Source organism: Sturnus vulgaris, chromosome 14 (assembly GCF_052056855.1).
Source record: "Sturnus vulgaris isolate bStuVul1 chromosome 14, bStuVul1.hap1, whole genome shotgun sequence".
Lineage (NCBI taxonomy): Eukaryota > Metazoa > Chordata > Aves > Passeriformes > Sturnidae > Sturnus > Sturnus vulgaris.
The window spans coordinates 10,036,089-10,058,012 of NC_142256.1; the positions used below are offsets into that span (position 1 = coordinate 10,036,089).

Consider the following 21,924-nt stretch of genomic DNA (forward strand, 5'->3'; position numbering starts at 1 on the left):
AAGGACCTTAAAGGGCATTGTCCTACCCGCTGTCACAGGCAGGGACACCTTCCACTAGCCCAGGTTGCTCCAAGCTCTGTCCACCCTGGCCTGGGACACTGCCAGGGATGGGGCAGCCACAGCTTCTCTGGGCAAGGCAAGCACACAGGATGCAATTGCCAAGGAAATCTAAGGAAACTGCCATTTCAGAAGAGCAAATAGAAAGATTCAAATGACTGAAGGGAAATCAGTGATGTTTGCACCAGCACCTGCAGTTTGGCCACTCAGTCCCCCAAATTCTGCCTCACCTGCAGCTCTGCCTTTCCTGGAATAGAAAAGTGCTTGGCTGCTTTGTGATCCTCAGCTCTGGAACCAGGATTTCCTCCAGCATGGCTCTGCTCAGAGATGGTCCCACTGTAACCATTCCATATGCTCCTCTCTGTACAAGGCATGATGTCACAGACTCACTTCTGGCTCTAAATACTCAATTTTAAAACTTGGTTTTCCAATTTGAACTTCTAAAATTTATTATTTTTGATCAATTACTTCACTGGATGGATGGGATAAAACCCAGCATGGGTTAAGCTTATGGTATTTGTGACATTTTTTGGTAATTTCCATTGCACTGTGACACTGAATACCTTTGCTGCTGTAAAATGTTTAAGTTTGCTTAGACACAGACCTAAAATGAGAGACAATTTACTTAACTGTTCTGAGAAAATATGCCAAATGGGTAAGCCATGATTAGTTTTGAAAAAGTGCAGATTTAGTACTACAGTGACTCATAACAATGAGTAAAAAAAAAAGGTCATGAAAGTATTTTAAACTGCATTTTATTATAGGGAAATATAAAATCACCTTAAATAGCTGAGTCTGTACTTGACCTTCCAGCACCTAGGTACTTCTAGGCTGCCTCTTGGGTATTACACCAAAGCACGATTTTAACCTTTTCTCCTAAAAGAATCCACAGCAAGGAAATATGACCCTTGTTGAACATAAAAATCCCCAGACCAGCTGTTATTTTTTAGGACCCTTAAAAACATCTTTCCTCTTGGGAATAGTTTTATGATGGAGCAATTGCAGTGATTACAAAGCACTTCACAATTAAAGAATCCCACTCCTGAGACAACTTCATTTTATGTCCTAAAGTTAGTTTATAACATTTTATATTCCCAGATCTGAAAAGCATTTATATTTAAATTACTTTGTATTATCATACTAGTTGATTATTTATTTTCTTTGCTTATTATTATTATTATATTAATTTATATTCCTAGTTCACAAATTAGGGAAAAGAAGAGAGGAAACATTTGAAAATGCATAAATTCCAAACACAAACCAAATCTCAGCCCCAAAAAGTCTTTTTTCCAGTTGCCTGGTCCTGGGCCACCAGAGCCAAGCTGGAGGGAGCCAGAGGCCCTGGACAGGCAGCATTGCTGGAGAGAGGAACAGGATGGGAGCTGCACACTCAGCCTGTGCCAGGATGAAGCCCATGGCTTGCCCAGCCATTGTATGTAGCTAGTGAGTGATTAATTGGGAAAATTAATTAGCTAATGGTCCTCCTGCACTTAGGAAAAGATACATATCTTTTTTTTCCCACTTTTTATCATTAGGAAGTTGCAGCACCACAGCACAGCTGGGCAAGGCAATAGTGTTCAGTACACTGAGAAAAGCTCGTGTTCAATGGGTGATGAACCCAATTTAATGTCAGGCAAGGAGAGCTGGATTCTCTTGGAATTGTGCCTTTACCTCTTTGCACATTTTCAGGGAGGTAGATGTAAAAAATGTGCCATGGTGATGTCACCAGGCTGCTGGGACTGGCCACAGGCAGGGAGGTCAGGAATGCCACCACAGGGCTGGCAGCACCACATTCTCCAAGGGGAAAAGTGGCAGGAGACTGGGGGAAGGACAAGGACACCTCCCTGATGACATCCCGGGGCCACTGAGGTTGCTGGGACTCCTGGTCCTGAGCTCAGTAAAGCTGGGATTTCACCCAGCTCCTTTGGTTTGGTTTGGAAATGAGGAATTTAAAGGCCACCCCCGAGGCCAGGTCTCCTGTGCTCATGTACTAGAAACACTCCCTAAACCTGGACTCTTGCTGCCTCCTCCTGCTTTGGCCCTAATTCCAAAAAGCACTTAATATATCCATAAATACATTTCTCACCAGCAAAGCTCTTGAGCAAACACCTCATTTAAAGATTTGCTTATCTCTAATTCCTTGGTGAAGAAGTAAGGTATTACTCCAAAGGAGTAAAAAGGGATAATCAAGCTATAAATCCTCACAGTTTCTATCATTTATAACCAGAGCTTAGTCATCTTTTGACCAGTGACGCACAGCACTGATTTCTTGCTGAATAAAATTGTAGAAGCACAGCCAGTTTTTCATAGAGCTTGGAACTGTGCCCTTTGTGAGGTTTTATGAATGCAGAGCTCAAGGTCCATACTATGCCATGGATAACCTAATGCAAGGTCATGTTTTGCTGGAATAACAGCACCTAAATTCTCCACAGCAACGATGGGGTCCAGCCCTACCTGGAGATTTTATCAAATTTCACAGGGATTTGGCTGTGCAGAACAAGTTCAAACTGTGAGAGCAATAAAGGCAGTTGTAAAACGCTGAAGATTGGAACTGTAAAGGTCAGAGCCTGCTCTGCACTCCCCCAGTTCTCATGTGTATTTAGATCTGAGATACCCTGTGCATTTAGCTCGGCGCTCTGCAGTTCAGCAAGGTGGAAGGAAACCATCTTTACCTTTGGAAAATTCCATCACAGGGCTGTGTTTTCCTTCTAAAACTCCAGAATTTCATGTCATGAATGATACATATTCTGTCTCAAAGGAAATCACCCCAGTAAAAACATTCCCTGTGGCCTTAACTTTAGGCAGATGCTGCTGAACCAGCATGGGGTGGGTAAAAGTGCATTTCCCAGGTGAACTGGACATTCACTTATGCACACACACACACATATACAGAACAGAACCATGAGAAGTTTTCCTTTCCAGCTTTGCCAGAGTGAAGCCAGATTGCACACAGGACTCTCAGAGCACTGTGAACTCCTTCCTCTCATCCCCAAGCACCTTGCATTGAGGACTCAGCTACAATTTGGAAGGAACTTATATTCACTTTAGTAGCCACTGAGTGGACGTACTGAGAGCTCCTTGACGTGCAAATTTCTCTTAAGAAAGTCCAAGAAGTCCATTGAGATCAGGGATTTTATAGCTCCTGCTACCTTTTACGGAGTTTTACTCTTAAATGTGAAGCAACTTGTTAAGTTTTTGTATTGCCTAAACCCAGAAGTGGAGAATATTTTGATTCATCCAAAGAAACTCCCTGAAGGCCATCAATGCTCAGAATGAAAATGAATCAAAACAATCAACCCCCTGAGATTAGTCAGAATTAGCTCTTTTCCTGTACTGGTCTGTATGAAATAATTCCTTGACCTTTGATCAGGGAGAAAAAAAAACTTTAAAAGCACAAAATAAGCTATAAAAATGACCATTAAAAATTTCCTCAGGAAATCTATTTAAATGCTGATGTCATTTTCTCCAGTCACCACTTCAATTTTACTCTGTGTTAAACCAGTAAGGCACCACCAGAGTCATGAAGAGGGGAAGGTTCAGCCAGGCAGCAGCAGGAACATGGAAGATACATCCAAGGGGGAATGCACATGCAAGGGCTGCCAGGAAAACCCTGCTCCAAGATGAAGAAGGAATCTGAGGAAAGAGGTATCTTCCTGCTCTGGAATCTGAGGTGGATCCTGGGACATGAAGCCCAGAATAGTTTGGGTTGGGAGGAACCTTGCAGATCTTCTCACTCTAACCCCTCTGCCATGGGCACACAGTAAGTCTTGCTCCAGATGTCCAGGTTTGGAGAAGCTCATGGAAATGCCGAATTTAAACAGAGGTTTAACAGCACAGCAGGTGAGAGGCTGAAAAATCCACTCAGGGTCGTGACTCTCTAATAGAGTGAAGAAAAGGCCTTTAACTCAAGGCACAGAGTGGTGAGTGCCAGTTTGTTGGAAAGCCAAGGGAAACAGGAGAAGATGTGGCCTCATAAATCTGGTTATTCTTCCAAAAATACACTGCAGGAACATGAGATGCTACTGGGAACACACAGAGTGCAGCACAGTGCTCAGCAAAGCATGGTAACCTAATTTCCGTGTTACATGAAAGAAGAAAACCCTGACTCATATTTTATGAAAATTGTAATGGTGAATCAGCAAATTACTTCTGTTTATCTCCTCCAACGTCAGCATGCTGAAGTCTGGAGCAATCTGAACTAATCCCAGGGCACTTTTAAATAGAATATATTCAGGCCAGCTGAAGCTGGGCTAAATGGGAACAAGCAGGAATTCGTCATCAATGGGCAGCTGGGAAGCTCAGAAAATGCTGTTTCCTGTCTGTCCAGTCAGAAGGAAAGACAAGCTCTGTGTGTGCCCTTCACCTCTGGCTCCCTTATCAGATCCCAAATAAAAAATGTTTACACTTCAGAAATGTGTGGCCATTACAATAAGATATCCCTGGGTGGCAAATGCTGGTGGCTTTGTATATGTGCCTGTTTGCACATATCCCTGTGGTGGTAGGAAGAAAATAAAACTGCACAGAAATCTATAACCTGATCTGGTTTGTTTAGCTGCTAATCCAATCTTCTCTCCTAGTAGAGCTCCAATAATTTGATTGTGTTGTGTAGGGCACTCTGGAGCACCTGAGGGATGAGAATGAAATACTGTAGATGAGCAGAGAAACTGCTGAAATGCCTTCCTGCATCAGTGCTCCGAGTACGTCATGAAATTGCTGCTGCTCAGCCTCAGACCCAGGTGAGGACACAAATCCATAAAAATTCCATAGGTGTTTTGTCAGGCATTGGAGTGGGGCTGTCCAGGGAGGTGGCAGAGTCCCCGTGCCCAGAGGTGCTCAAGGAATGACTGGAGGTGGCACTCGGTGCTCCAGGCTGGGATTGATCACAGGCTGGACTCGGTGACCTTGGATGTCTTTTTCTACCTTAATGATCCTGTGATTCTGTGATCTCCTGCTCCAGGTCTTTTCCAGCCATCCCAAGCCATTGAGAGGAGCACAGCAGGACCATGCCCCTCCTTTGGGGCTATTCCCACAGCCAGGACTGTGCCACTGCCTGGACCAGGCACGTCGGCTCCCACTGGAAGCAGCAATGTCCCCAGTGGGGACACACCTGTCCGCACACCTTCCTGTACGTTTGTTGCACTCATTGGTGCTGTAACAGCCTTAACTGCCTGTAAATTCCCATTATCCCCCTCTCCCCATCGTGAGGAAGTTGTAGCTGTGATGAGTCTCCCCTCAGTCTCCTTTTGTCCAGCTGTACAGACCAAGGGACCTCAGCCACTCCTCAAGACCCTCCACCATCCTTTGCCTCCTTTGGATGCTCTCTAATAGTTTAATGTTTTTATTGTTGGTGCCCAAAACTTCCCCCAGGACTGGAGGTGAGGCCACCCCAGTGCAGAGCAGAGTGGGACCATCCCCTCCCTTGCCTTGTGTCCCCCAGCACAGGGATGTCCCTCCTGGCTGGCTCAGATCCAATTCCCATCGATCCGCAGGACAAAGAGCCGGGATGGCCCTTCCCGTCCAGCAGGACAGAGGCTGGAGCAGACCCGTGCGCCAGCGGGGACAGAGGCTGCTGGTGACACTGGTGGCACTGGTGGCACTGGTGGCACTGGTGGCACTGGTGTCCAGCGGGGACAGAGGCTGCTGGTGGCACTGGTATAACTGGACCAGCCCGTGTCCCAGCGGGGCCAGAGGCTGCCGGTGGCACTGGTGGCACTGGTGTCCCAGCGGGGCCAGAGGCTGCCGGTGGCACTGGTGGCACTGGTGTCCCAGTGACTGTTCCGTGCCGAGCCCCAGGGCCAGACCTGCAGCTGGGACTGAGCTCAGCGTGACGGCAGCAGCGCTGAGTCACCGGGCAGCACAACAGGAGGAGTTTGCACATTTGCAAAGTGGGAAAGGCTCAGACCAGACGGGATGGGATCGTTAAGGGGGAAGCAGCCAGGCTCTGCAGTGGGATTCATGTGCTACAAGGAACTGTTTCATGGGATTTGTGTGAAAAAAAAAAGAGAAAAAGAGCTGTAGTGGAGCCTGGTATTTTTATTTACTGAGCTGTGCAATATTGCAGCAATCCCAAAGAATGACAGAGGCAGAGTGATGCCTTCAGAGAATCAACCACTCTGATAAATACTGCACTGAGAGGAAGGATTTGTTTTGATCATCATTGAGAAAATATGTTTGAAATACTCAGCACAGCGCAGACAGCCCTGGCAGCAGAAACCTAAATCCCTGGAGCACAGAGCAGTCACGTAGCTCCTAGAGGTTCCCTGTCACATGATTCCAGCTGGGGAAAAAAAAGGGAAAAAAACCTTAAAAGTACTCTGGAGGATTATCTTTTAAATGCCCCCAAATAAAATGCAACAAAAAGTAAAGCAAGGACATGAAAATATTGTTTTAATTTGAAAAAAATTTGCTATCCCCCATAAAAACCTTTGTAGTCTCTGAGCCTTTGGAGGTCCTTGTCTTCCTCCAAGGCTGGGCTGAGTTTAACCACAGCTGTACAACCCCAAGCAGTGGCAGAGCCATTCCTGGCCGCTGTATTGATTTCTTATTGAAAGGAGGTTAATTTAAAAAAAATAAATCATTTTGATTTTTTTATCTTCATGCTGGTTCTTTTAACTGCTTCTCTCCACTAGTCTTTTTCCAGAAGAAAAATCACTTCCCTGTCACATTAACTAAGTTTAATTTTCTGCTTAAATCTGTCCCAGGCTTCTCATTTGATCAGTGGTTGACAGAATATTTTCAAAGGCTAAATATTAATTTATTTAAGAACAGATAGAAAGCATTTCAAGAGAAAAAAATAAACTTTCAAATCTTTTTCAGAACCAGCAGTTTGTTTTCCTCAATCTATTTTGAGTGAAACCCCACGTCCCTCTTCTAAATTGAACATCCACAAACCATTGCAGAACACAACCAGTATGGCTCAGTAGAAGGTTGTGCCAGTGCTCCTGGCAGAGATAAGCTGGAAATGAAACTTATTCAGGAAATTCATGGTAATAGAACAGGGAAAAATCTTACTAGTGAAAATAAATGAGCCCAGTGATGTAGAGTCCTTTGGTTTTCCCTGCCCTACTGGCTTTCAAAAAGACCTAATTTAGGTTTACACCAATTTTTCTGAAAATGACACAATCTGAGGGGCCTCAGAGGTGGAGAATCAGCTCATTAATGCTGTCATTGGAGAATTAAATGGTTTTATTGAAATGATTCTTTCATGCCCTCTGGCTGCTGCCTTTCAGATCCTGGCAGGTTTGCTCTGAATTCCTAAACATTTCAGGGCTTTACAGTCCTATTTGTCTTCATTGTTCCACAAAGAGTCAGGAGAAATCCCTCTGCTACTTCAGATAAATAATGCCCATGGTGGAAGAAGTTTGCTTGCCATCAAAATTTGAAGGAGATGGCAGCATTTCAAAGGACAGCCAGAAGGTTTTAAAGGCAATGATGTTTAAAGAACATGAAATATGACTAAGAGGAGGGTGGTTTTTCAAAAAAGATAACCAAGTAAAATTTTAAAAGAAAATCATAAAATGAGATTTTTTTCTAAAACATTAAGTGTTTGACACTGCTTTCCTTGAAAATTGTATCATTTCTGGTGTGCACTCTAAAGGAGAACAAATTTTGGTGAATTTTCTGTGGAACAGAAATTCAGTTTTGTTCACTTTCAATGGTGTCTTTTAGGTGGAACTATTACAGGAGTGTCTCAGTGAAAGAGCAACCAGCAGTTCAGTGCTGAACAAAACAACATTCAGTTGCTCAGAGAAGCTGTGGCTGTCCCATCCTTGGAAGTGCCCAAGGCCAGGCTGGGCAGGACTTGGAGCCACCTGGGCTAGTGGAAGGTGTCCCTGCCCATGGCAGGGGGTGGAATTGGATGGGGTTTAAGGTTCCTTCCAATCTTATCCAAACCACTGCAGAATTTTATGGTTCTATGATTAAATCACCATCAGTGGCAACCTCAGTGTCTCCTGTTGTCGCCTTCTACTTGTAGTGATTTTACTGAGTTATGGAAATGCTCATTTTAGGATGTAACCATGCAATGTGTGGTACAAAATATTGCCAGGATCAACAGGCATTTTACACCTGGAGGTACCTGGCACCCTACAGCCACAACATCCCTGTTTATCCAGGTCCAGGCAGTGGGCAGAGCTGCATTTTCCATGATCCCTCCATGCAGAGCCAGGACCGATTTGTTGTTCCCTCTTTGAACTGGACTCACACGGTTGCCAACCACCTGCAGTGGAAATCTGGTGAGTCACCAGCATTTTGGACCTCAGTAATTCTGAGCTGCAGAGTCCTCCTGCTGTGGTGAATCTGCTGCAAGTAGAAAAGCAAAGTAGCTGGTGGGCAAGGCATGCACATCCCGGTGCCAGAGCTGCTCCATCCAAGGGGAGGAGGCCAAGCTGCCTGGCTCATCCCAAGGGATAACATCATCCCTCCTCCCATGGCCAACTGCTCAGAGATACAGCCAAGATCCCACATCCCCTGTGGGGGTGTATGCTGGGTTTTGCACCACTTATTGGTGGTTTGTCATCTGTCTTGTTTGTTTTCTCTCAGAGCCAGGATTGATAGAAACGTGACTGAGGCGATTCTTGTGTTTGATGTTTATTATATCTTATCAGAAATTACAGAAAGTATGGCAGCACTTCTAGCTCCTTGCTAGAAGTAGGAAAAATGGCTACAGCTGAGCCTGTTTCAAGGCCTTTTAAAGCTAAACAAACCAACAGAAGTTTAACACCTACATTATTTATGCTTTTAACTCAATAATTGATTTCCACGACCCTTAGAGTGACATTTGAACTGACCAACCAAAGGCTACTACCTGAGTTCTGTGAAGAAGATGGAAGAAGAAGATGAACAAAGAAAAAGACACCACCCAAAATTCTCCCTCTTGTCCCATATCCACCCCTATACTATAAAACCCTCAAATTTAAAACCCATCACCCAGCGGAAATACACACATCTAACCCACTACACATTTGTGATTTCTAACTCATTATTCATATTTACAAGCCTTTTCCAAGGTTTCAGGTCCAAAGCAGTGTTTTCCAGGGGGTCTGTGCCTGGAAGCACAGAAAGCTCAAAGACTCCAGATTTCTGGGATCCAACAATCCCCCAAAGTCTTTATCACCTTAATTTCTTTTTGCTGTATGTAGACTTTAATACAATGTGAGTCCAATCCTTCTGTTGCTTTTATTTGCATCCACTAAAAAACCTGCATTTTAATGACAGGTGTTCTCGCAGGGTCAGAGTTCTCAGCAGTGCTCTATCACACCTGGATTTGCTTGTTCTGACGTTCTACCCCCTGAATTCCTATTTAACATTTGCTGCCTCTTGCACCTCATGCGTGACTGACACTGGGAATGACTAAGGGAACAGATCAATTATTGTGATTAAAATTGATCCTCATCGCTCTTGGTGTCACAGTTCACAAGCCAGCGCTCATGAGCTCATTTGGCTCGGGCCTGTAACCATTACATATGGTGAGAATCTCACTGAGCAGAGTAAAATCATCACTGCTACGTCAAAATTAAAGGATTTGATCATGACAAGAATAAAAATCAAGCTGAGTGTTTGTTTCTTTATACCTAATGGTAAAGTCATATTTAGGTCTGGATGCATTTTAAAAATGACATTTTATAGTAAGAGCCACTGTTTGGGAGATTTATGCAATATGGGATCTCAGATGCCATGAAAATAAAATGTACCTTTGTTCCCTCTTGCAAAACATGAAGGGTATTCCTGTGGGCTTGGCTGAAAGGCATCGAGAAAATGCCAAATTTTTGTAACACACTGCACTGAGAAGCTCATTATATTTAACCAGTCCTGGATTGGTCAATTCCTGCATGTGAAAACACACAGAAAAGGGAAAAAAGAGATGGAAAAGAACATGATGGAGGCAGAATAAAAGAAAGAGAAAGACTGAGCTGAAACACCACAGCCAGAGAGGGAAAATTTTATGTAATGAATGTTTTCCACCTCATCACCTCCTTCCTGCTCTAAACAACATCACCACCTGTAAGTGCACTCATTAAACTGGCAAATCCATACACCTCCATCATGCCTGGAAATTGAATTCTGCTGAGTTTTCAGCACTTTTATTTAATAATTCTGATTTTTTTCGTATTTCCAGTTCACTTCTTTCCTAGCTCATCTTCTTGTGCAGCTCAGTTTGTCAGTTTTATTTCTCCAAAGTGCTACAGAGGGAGAAACATATCATTCACAACTCAATAAAATTTAAGGAAAAATAAATATTTGCTGCATCCAAGATGAGATGGAGGATGTGTAAGAGGGGAGGAGGTGGGAGGTAGACTTGAAATTGCTGCTTTTGGAAGAGATTTGAGAGTTGAGAGTTGGTACTTGAGTGCAAAATGGCTGAGGCTCTAAAATGGATTTATCAAGAATCGAAATGAAAAATGCAGGAGGGAACTGTTCAGAAATCGTGTCTGTGCCAGGTGATTTCAGTCTAATGAGTAGTACTGGACACCCATGATTGTTTGAAGGTAAACCAATCTATTTACAATTTTATTGGCTGGAAAAAGCCTCCAACTGCACTTTCACTTTTCAAAACCTGGGATACAGCAAACTGCTTCTCATTTTAGATGCAGAAGGTCTCTACCAAGAGTTCAGAGATTAATCAACAGCTTTATTCCCTCCTAACCATTGATGACTCAGATGTCAAAGAACAGGGATTCCAATGTCAAAGTTATTCTTTTTCTCCTGGGTGAGAGAGGCTGGAGAGTCTGGGCACTGAGCTCCAGTGAGCAAAGCCTCACTCTGTGCCCAAAGCACAGCTCAGGAGGGACCCTCCTACACCTCCAGAATGTTACTGTAATGAAAATATTTCGAAATTATTAAATTACATAGGTTTCATTGCAATCTGTGCCAACATCTTGGTGTGTCTACATCTGCACCCACAGTAGGTAACATATTTAATTCAGGTTGCTGAAGATAATTGCTTGGTCATGTGTTTCTTCCAAATTTGGGGTATTTTTAAAAATGAAAATTCAGTGATGATTGTCAGGAAAAAACCCCAAACCAAGAAAATGTATTTCTTTTTTAACTCAGGTTGCTTTTTTCAGGTATATCACCAGGATCTTTCCTCAGCAGTCAAAAGGAAAGAGAGATTTCAGTTGGAATTTGTGAGCTAATGTCCTGAGCTGCTCTGAGGAAGCTGCAGCCCAGTGTGTTCCCTCCTGTATCACCTGTGTGACACTGACTGATGCTTCTCCAGGTTTAATTGAGGTAGAACATCACATGCTCCTCTTTCTGAGCAGGTTTTGCTGCTTTGTTCTCTAACATTGTTGTGGGTAATTAGGTCAGGTTCACTTCTCTTTGACAGCACTGAAATGAATCATTTTTTTCAGAGCAGATGATCACTTTAATACTTCCTATCTAATATCATCGCCACCTCCAAATTGTATCCTAATGAGAGAGTTCCAGGAATATTAGAGAGAAAAAAAAGGTGGATATTCAATGATCTAGTGTCTGCTACTGACCCTGGAAAACCTTATTCATTTAAAGAACTATTACTCAGGAGAATTATTGTGCAAGCTTCCAGGAGGCTGAACACAGGATGGTTGTCCAAGCAGGAACAGATTCTTTTAAACAGAAAACTATTAAATATGTTAAATCTCTCCCACAGCCCTCCCAGGATCTGGCTTAAAACCACAGATAATAACACTTCTATGAACTGGTGATACTGAGAATTATCAGATCCAGAAAAACCTCATCTTTTCCCTTCTCCTGGATAAAAAGGTCCTTCCTGCAGACCTCTCCTATTACACACATGGAGTCTGACACACTGCTGTGGTGTCACCAGTTCGGTTTCAAAGCTTTCACGGCCAGGACCCAGCAATCTTTATAAATTCAGACTCCTGAGAAACCAGCAAGAATAATTAGTTAGTGGCTTTGCTCAAGTGCTTTCTTCCACACTCTTTGCAGTTCATTTGCCACGAGCACATCTGCTTTTTAACCATATCCACAACTCCTATAGGCATTTCACCTGGGAAGAACTGCCAGCTCAGATGCATCACTCCTTTGGCAGGTTTTGTCTGAGATACTTCAGCAGAAAATATTGTTACATATAGATCCTGGTGGGGGAGAGGCTGGACATGGCTCAACCCCCCCAAGTCCTGGGCTCATCCCCAGTGTGGGCAGCAGGAATGGGGGATTCTGCCCTGCAGAGCTGCCTCCAGCCCTGGGACCCAGAAGGATGTGGAGCTGCTGGAGCCAGCCCAGAGGAGACCACAAATGATTAGAGGGGATGGGACAGCTCTGCTCTGGAGAAAAGCTGGGAGAGCTGGGGGTGTCCACTGTGGAGAAGCTTTGGGGTGACTTAATTGTGGCCTTCCAGTACCTCAAGGAGCTGATGAGAAAGATGAAGAGGCACTATTTATTTACAAGGGCCTGGAGAGACAGCACAAATGGGGGATGGATTCAAATTGAAGGAGAGGAGAAATGTCCAAAGGAGGGGACATGAAGATGGTGAAGTGCCTTGAGGAGCAGCTGAGGGCACTTGGTGTGTTCAGATGGAGGAGACTGAGGGGAAACAGCGCAGTTACAAATCCCTGGTGAGGGAAAGCAGAGGGGCAGGCGCTGATCTCTGCGGTGACAGGGACAGGACCCTGACAGGGTCAGGCTGGGTTTTAGGAAAAGGTTCTTCCCCCAGAAGGTGTTTTGGCACTGAACAGGATCCCAGGGAATGGAGAGCTCCAGGAGGGTTTGGACAGCACTGCCAGGGATGCCCAGGGTGGGATTGTTGGGGTGTCTGTGCAGGGCCAGGAGCCGGACTGACGGTCCTGTGTGTCCCTTCCAGCTCAGGACATTCTGCGACTTAGATTGCACACGAGGAGGAAATTCTTCCTGTGAGGGTGGTGAGGCCCTGGAACAGATTTCGCAGAGAATCTGCGGCTCTCCCATCCCTGGAAGCGTCCAAAGTCAGGCTGGCCGTGACCCAATCTATGGATGTGCTCCAGCCCACAGCAGGGAAGGGCCGGGCTAAGGTTCCCGGTCCCTCCCAGCCCAAAGCCGCAGGCGCGGCCCCGCCCCGGCTCATCACGGGGCCGGAACCCGGAGCCGCCGGAGCCGCCGCCGCCGCCCCGGGCCCAGCGCTGCCCCAGCCCGGTCCGGAGCCGCGCCGCTCCCCCCGGGGCCGCCAGCATGTCCAACATGGAGAGTATCCTCGGGTGGGAGAGCGGGCGGGACCCCGGGAGCCGCCGGCACCGGGCCGGGCCGGGCCGGGGGAGGTGGCGGTGGCGAGCGAGGCCTCCCCGCCGGGAGGAGCCCCTGAGGAGGCGAATCCCCCCTCATGGAGGTGGTGGCGGGGGCAGGAGCAGGGGGAGGACCTGGGTGTGACACTAGCAGGGGCTGAGATCTCTCAACCTCGGAATTCTCTTCTAAAGACGAGAAAACCGAGAAGGGATCTCATGTTCTATACTAATGTCTTCAGGGGGTGTCGGAGGATGGTGCCAGCTCTGCTCAGTGGTGCCCTGCGCCAGGATGAGAAGCAGTGGCCATAAACTAAAAATTAAGGAGTTCCCCCTCAACGCGAGGAGGAACTTTCCGTGGAGGGGGCAGAGCCCTGGAACAGCTGCCATGGGGGTTATGGAGTCTCCCTCTCTGGGGAAATCCCAAACCCACCTGGACACGTTCCTGGGTCACCTGCTCCAGGTGACCCTGCCAGGGTGGAGGGGCTGGACTGGGTGATCTCCACAAGTCCCTTGTAACCTCAGTTATTCCGAGATTCTGTGGTTTCACTGCCTTGAAGAGCAAGGAAGTGAATGGGAAGTTCGGTGTCTCTTCCCGAGGTGTGATCAGGCGGCTGGGCTGGGAGTGAGGAGGAGGAGGAGGAGGCAGGGCTGTAGTGGGTGGAGGGACAGCCCAGTTCCTGAGGCAGAAATCACAATTTCTACTAAAAATAGTGCAAATTGTGCAGCAGGGGCAGTATACCTTTGTATAGACTGGAGTGATGTCAGCGAGGCTGTTCCCTAAACAGCCAGCACATCAGCTGTGTTTCCTGCTCTTGGAAAGAATTTACACACACAGCCATGTGTGGGCTGACTGAAACTTTCTTGCTGTATAAAACAACCTTAACACACAGGGGCAGAAAGCTCTTAGAGATTGCAGAGGTCTCAGTGTGGTTGGAATGTGCAGGCAGTGCTGGCGTTGCTGGTTGTCCTGGTAGGGACTGACAGGGTTGCTGGGGCAGCTGACTGTGAGTCACAAACAGAGCTGGAAGTTGTGTTCCACTTGGGCTGTGGCATGTTGAGAAAGACTTGAAGGGAGGAGCAGGAATGTGCTCCTCTGGTTTAATGTCAGGTAAATTCCCTAGCTGAGTAACTGAGGAAGTTATTTCCAAATAAACTGCTCTGTTACTGATACCTACATTAGTAGTGTAAAGTCACCTGTTTGTAGCCTGCCTGTGATATTTATAGGATAACAAAAACATTCCTAATGTCTCCAGGTTGCTGTCAGAATAAGAGGAATGGCTGGACTTTAAAACAGAAAACAGCTCTGGAATAATTTATGTGCTTGAAATATTGAAGAAACCTCAAGTACTTGTAATGTTTAGTTTTGTGCTTCCACTTAATTGTTAATCATCTTAGTACCTGCTGCATCTTCCTCTTGGGATATCACAGGTGGCTGGAAAGAAACCTACAAAGCATTTTGCTTGCATATTGTTTGAGAAAGACTGATATTATTTGGAAGCTTTCATCAATAGTACTTTAAGAGAATGTTTTTGATTGTTATTTTTACAGCACATATTCAGTAACAGTTTAGTGCAATCATTCCAAATCACTCTGAAGGCTTGTCTTATTTTCTTGGAGCTTTCAGTTTAAGCAATTGAACTTTTGTTTTTAAAGTTTCTCTTCCTAACTGAAGTGCTCTCTGCCCAGAAATCAGATGACAGAGCTGTCAGGGAGTCTGGGATCACTCACATGACCCAGGCCTAGGAAGGAGCTGCATGAGCAATTTAAATCCAAGATCCTCTTGGGTTGTAGCTGGCTGTGGCCAGCTGAGCCAGTTTGCTGTTACACTGTTTATTTGTTGTGTTCCTCAGTGGCTTTGGGCTTTTTTTGGATGGGGAGGTTTCCAGTCACGTCAGGAAACCACATCAGTCGCAGGCTTTGGGTGTGAGAGTGAAAGTAGCCAGCAGAGAACCATTCTCAGTTCCTCTTGGGGGCTGTTTGGTGGTTGGATTTATCACTCTGAAATAGGTTTGGTCCCTTAACTTGCACTGCAGAACACCTGTTTAATTTGAAGTTTGCTGCAAAGGAGCTCAACAGGAACTCCAAAAAATGCGACAAAGAAGAAAAGGCTGAGAAGGCTAAAATTAAGAAGGTAAGTCTGAACCAAGCTTTTTAGATCTGTAGCTTGCCTGTGAGAGCAGGAAGACATCTGGTGTTTTGTCATTTCCCTGGTGTGCATGCTAATAATCATGTGGTCAATGCTTGTGATTGAAAATATGTGACTATAAATATTCCTGTGTTTATTAATAAACATGAGGATAAATCCTTGTGCATCCTCATGGACGGCTCGTGGCATTTTCTTCCCTAGAGGATTGTCTTGTATGTGCTTTGGTAGAGACTGTTGTTCTCAGAGTTAAAACCACTTCATGTTTATCAGCTTGTGTTAAAAGGGCTTGTGGAGAGGAGCTTCAAAACAGCTTTTGAGTCTTGAAGTAGAGCAGAGAGAGACTGAGTTGATGTGATGTATTTTTGCCCATGAGATACAGCTGTACCACCTGTGCCTGTGTTTGTGTCTTGACACTGAAAATGTTTTCAGAAACAGAAATTACATTTCTGTAGCTCTGTAAAACTTCCCGTTTGAAGTGCATTCCTTGGAAAGAAGTTAGTAATTCTCATCTTGGAAATATTTGGGATCTGCTGTGGGAGGAGGAAGGGATTTGTTTTCTTTTTTGACAGAAAAAGATACAGCGAGTCATTAATGCTTTTTTTTCAAAGCCAAAACAGACTACACAGAAATCCTATGTAGACGAGCAGGAAAGGGTAAAAACTTTTCCTTCTGTGTGTCCCTCTTTTCCAAGGCCATTCAGAAGGGGAACATGGAAGTGGCGCGGATCCACGCGGAGAACGCCATCCGCCAGAAGAACCAGGCCATCAACTTCCTGCGCATGAGCGCCCGCGTGGACGCCGTGGCAGCCAGAGTGCAGACTGCCGTCACCATGGGCAAGGTGAGGCCCTCCCCACCCTGCAGGGGCCAGGAGGAGACCTCTCATCTTCTCTGGAGTGGCTTCATCCCGGCTGGAATGAGCTGGGAACTTCCGCTTTTGGTTTTAGAGGTAGCCAAGTGTAAATCGGGTTCCTCTGGCAGCTGCTCTTTGGATTATTTCACAAAGTTATTCTCCCGTTGTAAGTAAAGTCGTGAGGTTGGAGTTGTGATTCCAGAGATCTTTTTAGCTCAGATAGTTGTTTAAGGTAAACTGATTACTGCTCTTCACCTTGAAAGTGACCTGTGGACCAAATGTGTCCCTTAATAGTGACAGCTCTCAAGTCTACACAAATGAATGCCATATAAAGCTCATTTTTAGTGAATTTTGCCTCAGAATATGTATTTCAAGTGGTTGGGTTAATTTCTAGAGCTGGGAATAGTAGGAGCAATTTAAAATATGACATTTCAGATGGCAATAGGATGTTCCCTCGTATTTGATATTGTCAAAGCTCTGTGGACAGAGATAAGAGAGCTAGGTAAGAAATAACAGAATCCCAGAATAATTGGGGTTGGAAGGGACCTTAAAGCCCATCCAGTGCCACCCCCTCCTATGGACAGGGACACCTTCCACTACCCCAGGTTGCTTCAAGCTCCATGCAGCCTGTCCTTGGACACTTCCAGGGATCCAGGGGCAGCCACAGCTTCTCTGGGAACCTGTGCCAGGGCCTTCCCACCCTCACAGAGAAGAATTGTTCCTAAATTGCTCATTTTTTCCTTGTAATAATTTCCTTCCCCTTGTTTCAGGTAACGAAGTCGATGGCAGGGGTGGTGAAATCTATGGATGCCACCTTGAAGAGCATGAACTTAGAAAAGGTAACTAGAACTCAATTTTCTTAGAGTTTACATCAAAAGCAGAAAGGACAACAGGCACAAGTTTTAAAAAGGGAAATTCAACCAAGAGTTTTCCAGCTGAGATGTGTTTTTTCTGTTGTCTGAAGATAAGTGATTTGATTCATATTTTCCATAGATATCTGCACTAATGGACAAGTTTGAGCATCAGTTTGAGACACTGGATGTTCAGACACAACAGATGGAAGACACAATGAGCAACACTACGACATTAACAACACCTCAAGTAAGAATAATAAAATATATTTTAGCAAGGTGATCTTAAATTATGTGTCTAAACTACATTAACAGCACTTGAAACACTCAGGTGTATGTTTAGGGTTTTTACAGATAAGTTGGATTCTGTAGAAGCATTATTTACAAGCCAGAGTTCAATTAATGTCATTTTAACTGCTGAGCATCTCTGCTCCTTATTTTTGAATTAATATCTTCTAGTGGTTAAGCACAAAACTAATTTACCACAGGCATTTACCTTTAAATCAGTTTTGTTAAAATAATTCCTGTTCTCTGAAAAATCTAGCAAGAGGTTGTCAGAAACTTCAGGCGCAACAATCTGTTTTGTTTTCCTTTAGAACCAAGTGGACATGCTCCTGCAGGAAATGGCAGATGAAGCAGGGTATGTGAAAATTCTGTTTCTTGATTAAATCTTGATTCCCACACACTTTTCTGATTATATCTAAGGTCAAGTACTCTTGTTTTATGAGTCTGTTTCATGGAAGCAGAGAAAAAGCACAATTTTCCTTTTTCCTCTGGATATACCTGACTTGTCCTGGTAGTGAGTCAGAATTACTCACCAGCTTGTGTAACTGTGGAGTGTTTGGGGGGTGCTGTCTCATTCCTCTGCTGTCAGTTATTGTGCTTCCCCCTTGATCCACCTGTGCCTGACTTGATGTTTGCTCTGTTTTCTCCTGTTAGCCTTGATCTGAACATGGAACTACCTCAAGGACAGACAGGTTCTGTTGCTACAAGCGTGGCCTCAGCAGAACAGGTAAATGTTGGATTTCAGTGAGGTCAGTTTTTCCTGGAGAAATGGGATGTGAGAATTAATGTTTCAGTCAGTCAAAACAAAATGCTAAATTGCTAAATTCTATTTCAGCTGTCCCAAGGAAACTGTGTGGTTAAAAGTCTTGCTATCAAAGTAATCTTAACAATACATTTGTTGAATGTTAAAGAGAAGGATCCTTAAAACTCATGCAGTGCCACCCCTGCCATGGGCAGGGACACCTTCCACTATACCAGAGTGCTCCAAGCCCTGTCCAACCTGGCCTTGGACATTCCCAGAGATCCAGGGGCAGCCACAGCTTCTCTAGGAACCTGTGCCAGAGCCTCACAGGGAAGGATTTCAGCCCCCTTGTCCTATCAAATATTCCACATTCTTTAAAAAATTTTCTCTCCTTAATTTTGTGTTCTGAAACTCCTCCCTCACAGCCATGCTTGAGGTCTTAAGCAAATCTTGTTAAGCCATGAGAGAATTTCTCATCAGCTGGACGTGAGATGGCAAAAGTTGCTTTTCCTGTTGCTGATGCTTGGTTTTCCTTTTTTGTTTTCCAACTGTGCAGGATGAGCTGTCACAGAGACTGGCCCGCCTACGTGATCAAGTCTAAGTGAGCAGAGCTGCAGTTCTTTGGACCTGCTTCCAAATTCCCTGTCTGGAACTAACCCTGCACTGCACTCGAGGTGTAAAACAGTCCAGCTTAGGTGTTTGAATATTTGTAATATAGGGTTCTTCACTCCCAGCTTGCTACTCTTTCTGAAATACATTAAGTGACCCAAAAATACCAGCTCTAATGTCCTTTTCTGTACATTTGGAAGTCAATCTATTTTTTGCAAGCTTTTTTCATAAATTCAAGTTGATGTTCTAAGTCAGCTACTAATGGTGGTACATTCTAGTTCCAAGCAGAGTGTCAGTGAGATATATTTTAAATTATGAAGTGATTTTTTTTTTTTAATTATGAGGACTGTTTATGGTTGGAGGACTGATGTATCAGCTCAGATGGTTGTTTTGGATCGTTTTCCTACAGAGCCACACTCCTGGAACATGCAGGGATGGACAGCGTGGACCTCCTGGAAAATGCACTTGTTGATACAATTAAGTGGACTTCGAGTTTTTTAGTCTTTAAAAGTTAGGATAAATAGGCTGTAATTAGCAGCTCAGTTCAGAAATGAGTTACCAAAAGCTGATTTCATATAACTGGGGACTTGTGTGGTGGCATCACTTTAGCACAGGAGGAATAAAATATATTTTTGGACTCTTTGCCAGGTCTGTTGCTTTCTGCAGATAAAATCCCATTGTTTGTAATGTCCTGGTTGTATGGAGGAGCTAATTTTAGCAATCCTTTTATATTTCTGCATAGTAAGAGAGTATGGCTGCTCTCAGTAGCTTCAAACTCTTGTTGCAGTTGTAAAGTAAGAAATGGTTGTAGAAATTTGTAGCTGAGACCATTTGTGATGTGTCGTGATAAATGGTGACGTTCAAATTCTCTTCCTGATTTTTTTGGGCTCATTTTTATGTTTTGTCTTTGTAGGAGTGAGGGAAGGTGTGGAGCACCAGGCTTGGAATTGGTTCTTAATTGCCTGGTGCTCAGGGCCGTGTGGGTTTTGTAGTGTTAGGAAATGGTTTAAGGAAAAAAAAAACAAACCTCACTGTTTTATTCAAGCAGGACTTTTTCAGTGAAAATGTGTCAAAACAATGAAACATTTCAGAGCAGTTTCAGGCATTATTTTGAATGTGTTACCCAACTCACGAGGGTTGAGCAGGATGTTGTGTACTGAAGTAATCAAGGTTACTGTAAAAATAAAGAAAATAAGATAGACAAAACAACCTGAAGTGTTGTGGGATTCTCTCTCACACTGGCATCTGAACTAAAACAATGAGTTTAAAATGCAATTTTTTCACTTGTTAGAAAGAAAGTGGGGTTAAAAATAAATGTAAACACCTTGATTGTTCTCCTGTAAACAGGAGAAGTTGGAAGGTGTTTAAAACCACGTACTGACAGCTGTAGTCTGGCTATGTTCCCTTTAAATGAATAAGAAAACATCCTGGGTAGGGACTTTTTCCTGCATTTTCTTCCCTGGCTGCTTCTGAACTTTGTAACCAAGGTCATGGTGTATCTATGCAACCCAGTTACCAGCTGGGGTGACTGTGTGTGTGCCTTTGCCTTGCTGGACTTCCTTCAGCTTTTTAATATTCAGTTACTTCATATCATGAGAGTGCTGGAAGCTTCCTGCTGTGGAATCACTCCACACCAGAGTTTACTTGGAGCTGTCCATGGAATACTGAGGATTCAGTGTCTGATAGCAGACAGCTCCAGCTACTGTGTCTGGCTTCTTTTAATGTTAAAAATGATGCTGCTGTTAGACTGGTTTGGGCCATTCTGGAATTAGTTGAGGGTCAGACAGTAATTCTGAGCTCCCACATGGTTGATTTTCCCAGTCTGTTGCCTTGCTGTGAGCCTTGGAGGGATTTAAAAATAGACTGGGACTAAGATTGCTGCAACAGAAGGTTAAATAACCTTCATTATTTTATTGATTGTTGTGGAGTTTTGATTTTATCCCAGGCTGGTGAACTCCAGGACCAGCATAGATTTCCAGTGTTGTCTCTTGAAAGGAATTAAAAAATACAAAGGTTTGACTGACATAATTAAAATTATGTCTGGGAGACTGTGATAAAACGAGCCTTATGAAGAAGGTGTTTGAGACAGGGAATTTTTGCCCTGTTGACTTCACTCCAGGAGTTGCTTTGTATTTCAGCCGTGCCAGGGTTTGGGGCTGGCAGCTCCTGTGTACAGAACTCCTGCCCTCTCCTGGGGAAATGCTTTCACTCATGGCTGGGAGCTGCATCCAGGAAGGTTGAAGTTATATTTTAAATATATACATTTTTCTCATGACATTTGGAAATGCTTAAAGCTGAAAGTTACTCTTAAGGCAATATTTGAGTTTCATCCTTCCTCCCTTCAGGCTCCTCAAAACATTTCTCTTCCCTGAGCAGCTCTGGCTCCTCACTCCGACCTTGTTTTGTCTCTGTAAGTTGACTGTTTGTAAAGTTGATTTCATGTTTAATCACTTGTTTGTGCTTTTCTGGAACCTTATTGCCAGCTAAAATTTCAATATTTCTGCTGATGGGCAGGCACATCTAAAGTGAAACATTGCTTGAAATGTTGCTGGATGGTTTTGCTCAGCATTTTCATTCTCAGTTACTAAAACTGCTGGTTTGTGGTAGCTTTGTCTTCATTAGAATTCCAAAACAAAGCCATGCAGAGCTTCAGATGAAAGGAGAGGGAAGCAAAACAAGAACAAGAACTTTAATATCACGATTGAAATGGGATAAAACTTATCAAGTTGCCTTTGTGGGGATCCTCAGAGCCAAAAAATAGTGAATTTTTGTTAAACATAATCAGCAGTTGTTTATAGACATAAATTCTGAAGCTGTGTACAAAGAGAAGAGAATAATTTTTGTAGCTCTGGTTGAGTTCACTTTGAAAACTGCTTTACTTGTATGGGACAGTTTGTAAATGTAACTGCAGGTGATAAATAAAATTGTACAGACAACTTGTTCTGGATGTGTGTCCAGGTTGTGTGGCTGCTACAGATCTCTGTACATGGATGGACAAGCAGATGGGGTGTCTCCTTTGGGAAGACATCCAGAAAATTCAATCTTTATGGGGAGAAAACAAGAAAATAAAGTGGGTAGTACTGAGAGAGATGTGGGGCAATTGGGGAGTATTAATATTAAGTATAACAACATAAACTCTAATTTTATGGGGTTTAAAAAAATGTTTAGTCTGATATGGAGAGAGCCCT

At 44.1% G+C, this 21,924-nt stretch overlaps 1 protein-coding gene across 1 annotated transcript; it reads left to right on the top strand.

Moving 5' to 3' along the window:
- Positions 1-13,102: 13,102 nt before the first annotated feature.
- CHMP1B (charged multivesicular body protein 1B) lies at positions 13,103-21,672 on the top strand. The gene is made up of 8 exons (XM_014888111.2): positions 13,103-13,219; positions 15,287-15,384; positions 16,091-16,237; positions 17,020-17,088; positions 17,243-17,350; positions 17,697-17,740; positions 18,040-18,112; positions 18,684-21,672. The coding sequence occupies exons 1-8, from the start codon at positions 13,204-13,206 to the stop codon at positions 18,726-18,728; spliced, it is 600 nt and encodes a 199-aa protein (XP_014743597.1). The 5' UTR covers positions 13,103-13,203; the 3' UTR covers positions 18,729-21,672.
- Positions 21,673-21,924: the final 252 nt, after the last annotated feature.

Bases quoted from the DNA above. Each gene is read 5' to 3' on its own strand.
- CHMP1B (XM_014888111.2), top strand. The intron at 15,385-16,090 runs GTAAGTCTGAAC...CTCTTTTCCAAG, and splicing joins AGAAGGCTAAAATTAAGAAG to GCCATTCAGAAGGGGAACAT. The intron at 17,741-18,039 runs GTATGTGAAAAT...TTCTCCTGTTAG, and splicing joins GAAATGGCAGATGAAGCAGG to CCTTGATCTGAACATGGAAC.